At 47.8% G+C, this 5,573-nt stretch overlaps 1 protein-coding gene across 2 annotated transcripts in view; it reads right to left on the bottom strand.

Annotated features, from left to right (window-relative positions):
* Positions 1-3,051, bottom strand: part of LOC108499948 (dolichyl-phosphate beta-glucosyltransferase) — a 23,788-nt gene extending 20,737 nt beyond the window's left edge. The window contains exons 1-3 of one of the 2 annotated variants that reach the window (XM_017820311.1): positions 2,836-3,051; positions 1,011-1,182; positions 124-170 (exon numbers count right to left, since the gene is read on the bottom strand). In XM_017820311.1, the coding sequence (XP_017675800.1) occupies positions 124-170; positions 1,011-1,149 (186 nt within the window). In that variant the 5' untranslated portion in view covers positions 1,150-1,182; positions 2,836-3,051. Of the gene's footprint in view, positions 1-123; positions 171-1,010; positions 1,183-2,231; positions 2,340-2,835 lie in introns of those variants that run through there. The other variant, XM_017820310.1, reaches the window with a different exon arrangement.
* Positions 3,052-5,573: the final 2,522 nt, after the last annotated feature.

Genomic DNA, 5,573 nt, shown 5'->3' with positions numbered 1-5,573 from the left:
ACGAGCTCCATCTGCCCGGGGGGCCGGGAATCGAACCCGGGTCGCAGCGGTGAGAGTCCTGCACCCTAACCATTTATACATAATACACACACCAAAAAAATACTGAACGCAAAAAGAAAATACCTGTCTTTTTTCTAGATAATCCAAAGCTTCATCCATCATAAGAGGTACTAGGGAAAAGGCGGAGGAGGTCGGGTTAGTAGATTACAACAGGCAAAGCACCAAAAGCAATTGCACAAGCAAGCTGAGAACAACCACAAAGCAAAGTTGAGCAAATCGACTCTTTCATACAACACTACCTTCAGCAAACAAGCTTAGCAGCTGCAACTCTAAGTGCTGTCCTTTCTGAATGCAAAAAGAACACTGAAGAAAATCACGTACATGATAAAAGACAGGATAAAAACATTTCTTCTGAGGAAGCAACTTTTCATTTTGAAATTTGTAATTCTCTACATAAGATTAAAAGAAAAAGAAATCATTCTTCATGATCGACCCTGAAAACCAGCACTGACTTTATCTATTTAAGCAAGTTGACAGCTTCTGTACTACCATGTTTGATTATTTCTATCACATCTGAAAGCCTTTCCTCAGTATCAGGTACTCATATCTATCGCCAAGTCAAACACAAACGTGTGAGATCATCCTTTCTCTGCTCATCTGAAGTTGCTGTTGTTTAAAGAGTGGGAAGCTCTCAAATCAGTTTTAAAAGTCTTTTTTTACTTCTTGCCTTGCAGCATTTACATAGGCAATGAACAACCATTCTTCTGGGGTTCACTAAAATAGAGACGATTCTTATAAGTGCCCCATGCTATTTTTAGCAGCAGAAATCAAGTTACAGAATGCCTTAATTTTGAAATTCAATGTACTTGGACTGTTTTCTGGAAACTGTGTCCAAAATCTGATCCATTATCTGGCCTGCCAGAATCTACCCCAAACATAACTGACCTCTGCATTATTACAGTAACAACAGACAGATTTTCTTCTTTTCCTCAAAACAAGAAAAATCTTACACCGGTCTTCCTCATTGTATGAAGGCACAACAACAGAGAGTTCCCTTGTAGGGGGATCATGTACACTTGGTAGAGGTTCTTTCCTGCCTTCAGCGTTTACGAAGAATTTCTCTTCTTCGTGTCGGTGAAGGGTTGGCATTTTTTTGGCAGTTACATGAGCAATTGCACAAATCTGTGATGAAAAAGAAATAAGAAAAATTGTTGAGCATTCTCTTAGAAGTTGACCGAGCTGCTGAATGTGGTACAAAGGGCAACCAACTGCTTTTCAATAATGCGGTGGGTCAATGGTGTGGAACTTCATCCACTGACTGAATCACAGATGACCAAAATCGTATCATGCCATTTGGTTACTCCTAGTCTGACCACTGTCAGCATCACTGGCTTGTTGCTATTTTTGACTGCAAAGCATGCAGATGCCTCCAAAGTCGTGGTCCAAGCCCCCACTGCCTGTTCCCAAGTAATCCAGAGCACACATGCTGGTGCTGCCTCTGATCCCACCCTGCCCCACTGAAATCAATGGCATGGCTCGTGACCAGCCAGCCACAGGTGCTTACAAAACAGAGGCTCTGATGGCCTTATGAATGGCTAAAATGAAGACATAGGACTTGCGGTTTGGAGCACTTAATCTGGTGACACCACGAACAGAATCACAGAATCAATTAGGTTGGAAAAGACCTCTGAGATCACCGAGTCCAACATCGAGACCGAACACCATCATGTTATAATTAGACCACGGCACTGAGTGCCACGTCCAGTCTTTCCTTAAACACCTCCAGAGACGGTGGCTCCACCATCTCCCCGGGCGGGAGGCATACGTGGCACTGCGGACAGGCAGCAGAATTCCGCCTTCTAGGGTGTCCAACTTCTGCAACTTGCCGGGTATTTCAGCCACGCAGAGAACCAGCGACCTCCCAAAGGGTTACCGCGAACGGGCGTTACCAGGACACTTCCCGAGGCGTCTTTAGCCCCTCCGCAGGTCCCCGGACGCCTTGCTCGCCCCAACCCCCTCACCACCGCAGCCCCGCCGGCTGCTGCCCGGACGGCTCCCGGTGCCACCCGCGCTGCCCCCAACCTGGGCCAGCCCTGCCTGGGCCCGCCGCAGCCCCCCGGGACCCCCCGGCAAGGACAGCGCCCCGGCTCTGCACCGCGGGGGCGGCCCCGCGCACCGCCCCCGCCACGGAGGCCCCCGGGCCCGCCGTGACCGCGCTGCGCGGCTCTCACCAGGACGAGGAGGAGGGCGGCGAGGGCCGCCAGCGCCGCCGCGGCCGCGGGCAGGGACAGGGGCAGGGGCAGGGGCAGGGGCAGGGACGGCTGCAACGGCAGCGCCATCGCCCGCGGCGGCGCGCGGGACCCGGTCGCGCGGCGGCAGCGAGGCGGAAGCGGGCGCATCGCCGGGAGCCACTGGCGCCCCCTCGCGGCCGGGCCCCGCCAGCGCCGCCGCCCCGACCCCCGCCGCCAGCGCCGGTCCGCCCGCAGAGCCCGCCGGGCGGGCCCGCCGCCAGGGGGCCCCACATCCGGGGCGGCGGCGGTGCCGCCATGGCGGCCGCCTTCAAGTAAGTGCTGGGCCTGGCGGCTGCGGTCTCGCCTCTCCCGCTCCGGGCGTTCCGCTCGATCGAGGCAGCGCCGCCCAGGCCCCGCGGGGCCGCCCGGGCTCCCCGCGCCACCGCGCTCGCGGGGGGAGCGGGTCGGCGCGGCCCCCGGGATGGGGTCGGTGCTGAGGAGGCTGCGGAGCCCCGACGTGTGCGGGGGGGTACTGAGCGAGCACGGATTGTCCACCCGGGAAAAAGCTCGGCAAAGCGCGGAGCTCGTTGTGGCTTGAAGGTACCTGGTGTTACAGAATCGCAGAGTATCGCGAGCTGGATCCACAGGGATCACAGAGTCCAAGTCCTGGCCCTGCGCAGGACACCCAAGAGTCACACCACGTCCCTGAAAGCGTTGTCCAAACCTTCTTGGACTCTGTCAGGCTTGGTGCTGTGACAACTTCCGTGGGGAGCCTTTTCCAGCACCCAACCGCCAAAGGGTGAAGAACCTTTTCCTGATATCAACCTTAAACCTCCCCTGACACAGCTGATAGCATTACAAGGAGGTTAAAACTAGGGAATTCACTGGCTTCTCATTTGTAACTTCTCGTTTTAGAATAGTAAAATGAATTGGGTCGGACGGGGTCTTCACAGGTTGTCTTGTTCCAACCCCACTGCCGTGGGCAGGGACACCTTCCACTAGACCAGGTTGCTCAGAGCCCCATCCAGCCTTGCCTTGAACACTTCCCGGGGTGAAGCATCCACAGCTTCCCTGGGCATCCTCTTCTAGTATTCTTGCTTCTGTGTTTATGTCTTAAGTGCATGAAGCAGTGCTTAGCAAAGTGCTTTTACATGAATTGGAAGAGAATAGGCCTTGCGTCAGGCTTCAGCAAACCAGTACAGGACCAACATATGTGGAGCCAGCAGGAGCTAAATCGTGCTTGCCATTATGTTTGATATCTCTGTATGTTAGTTTGCATTTGGAAAACCTGCTATTCCCATTTATCTTTGGTTTTTCCTCCAGAAGCACTATTTTAACAAAACTGTGAATGCTTTGTTTAGGTATTAACAACAGTTTTATAAAAAAAGGTGGTTTTTTTTTTTTTAAGTTAATGATCCCTACTTGAAATACTAATACACGAACACTGTTAGTACTATGTAATTAATAATAAGCGTTAATTATTTCTCACCTGAAGAACTGCACGAAGCATATTTTGTAATTTTATATTATCTCAAAGATTCTAAGAAAAACTGTAGTATTTAAAATTGTTTTATACCATTTTGTCCATCTGAATGCGATCCTTGAACTAACAGATATTTCAGACACAGTTATAACATTATGCTTTCTGCATTTTTTGTAAACCATTCTACACCTTTCTGTCAGTAAACACTTCTTTTGATTTATAACTAATACTACTGAGGTGAAAGCTAGTAGTTTTTGTTAGGTACATGTGCAGGCAGGTTCCTTGTAAGGAGGCGGAATTTTGGAACTGAATATAGGAAAACATCCTAGATCAGTTCAGAGTTTCCTCATCTTTCTGTAACCATATTGCTAAGCAGCTTTGCCAGGCATCTTGATTCTCAAATTCTTTGTTGTTGTGGGTTAGTGCTTGCTTATCTTTTTTTTGCTACCTCTTGCCTACTCAAGAGCTTGCATGTGAACTTCTCTTTCAATTTGTTTTAGAACTGTGGAACCATTGGAATATTACAGAAGGTTTTTGGTGAGTAAAATGTGAGATGCCTGTATAAATTGCTTATAATGAATTTTTTCTTTCTTGTGGTTCTTCAGATCTAACACGATACAGTATTGTTTCAATTTCTGACTTAAGGGTCATGTGTTGTACAGCCTCTGCCTGATGGTATTTGAACGTTACGTGTTTTTGGGGGTTGTTTTGCTTTAGTTTACTGTAACATTAATTTTAAGAGCTCCACTAGGTGCGGATGGAGGAGAGGAATTGCCTATGAAACTTGAACAATACAGACAGATGGAAATTCTCATTTTAAGTTACCAATGAGTATTCATTCTTGGATGATATTCCGAATCTAGCCTGTAGTACTTATCTTTGAGACAATCAATCTATTGTTATATTTCCTAAATAAATTATAATAAAATTTAAAAATCAGGGATTTTTTTGCAGGTCTACAACCACAAACTACATGTCAGTTGATGAAAAACCAGGTAGAGTTGTGACCAAGTTTTCCCTAGCATTTTTGAGGCTGTGTATTTCTGCTAAAAAGAAGAGAATATTGTTTTATATCAACTCCAATAGCATAAATATTACTGTATTATTTAATAAAACATGTTTTCTAATTTGAACTTTGTAATTTTTGGTTAGAAAGAGAACTGTCGACCTGATGGAAGGGAGTTAGGTGAATTCCGGGCAACCACTGTCAACATAGGCAAGTGCTTATTTGGAATAATAATAATGGGAGAGGTATTATTAATATCAGGTTATAATAGTGACCTTAATGACTTCCTAATTGGTTTTCTTGGTCCTTGCTTTGAAACAAGGAAGAGAAAGGATTTTTATTTACTGTTTCAGCAAGCATGAAAGAGAATGCATAGTACAGTAATATACTTTAACAGTAATATACTTTAACCAGTCCTGATCCTGGCCTGATGTGCACAGTGTAATTACTCGGGTCTGCTCCTGTCTGGGTATGTGCAGCACAATTTAGGTGGCTGTGGAATCTCATCTCTGTCTAAGGTGAGCAGTATCTGTTACAGATGCTGCAGGCAGCATCAAGGCATATGCTGACCAGCACAAAATTGATGCCCAAGCATCTTGGGAGGGACAGTGAGTCCTGGCTTCTGCTGTGTTCTGAGCTTGGTGGGCAACTGCCTCGAGCAGAGGCAGAATGAGCCAGCAATGTGCCCTTGCTGCAAAGAAGCCAATGTTATTATCCTGGGCTGCATTAGGCATGGCATTGCCAGCAGGTCAAGGGAGGTGATCCCGCTCTCTGCTCAGCACTGCTGAGGCCACACCTGGAGTATTGTGTCCAGTGCCAGGCAGTGTATAGAAATTCCTGAAGGGAGGGTGTG

The sequence above is a fragment of the Lepidothrix coronata genome, unplaced genomic scaffold (assembly GCF_001604755.1).
Source record: "Lepidothrix coronata isolate B3197 unplaced genomic scaffold, Lepidothrix_coronata-1.0 Scaffold81, whole genome shotgun sequence".
NCBI classification, from domain to species: Eukaryota; Metazoa; Chordata; class Aves; order Passeriformes; family Pipridae; genus Lepidothrix; species Lepidothrix coronata.
This window is presented reverse-complemented; position numbering and strand designations above follow the sequence as displayed.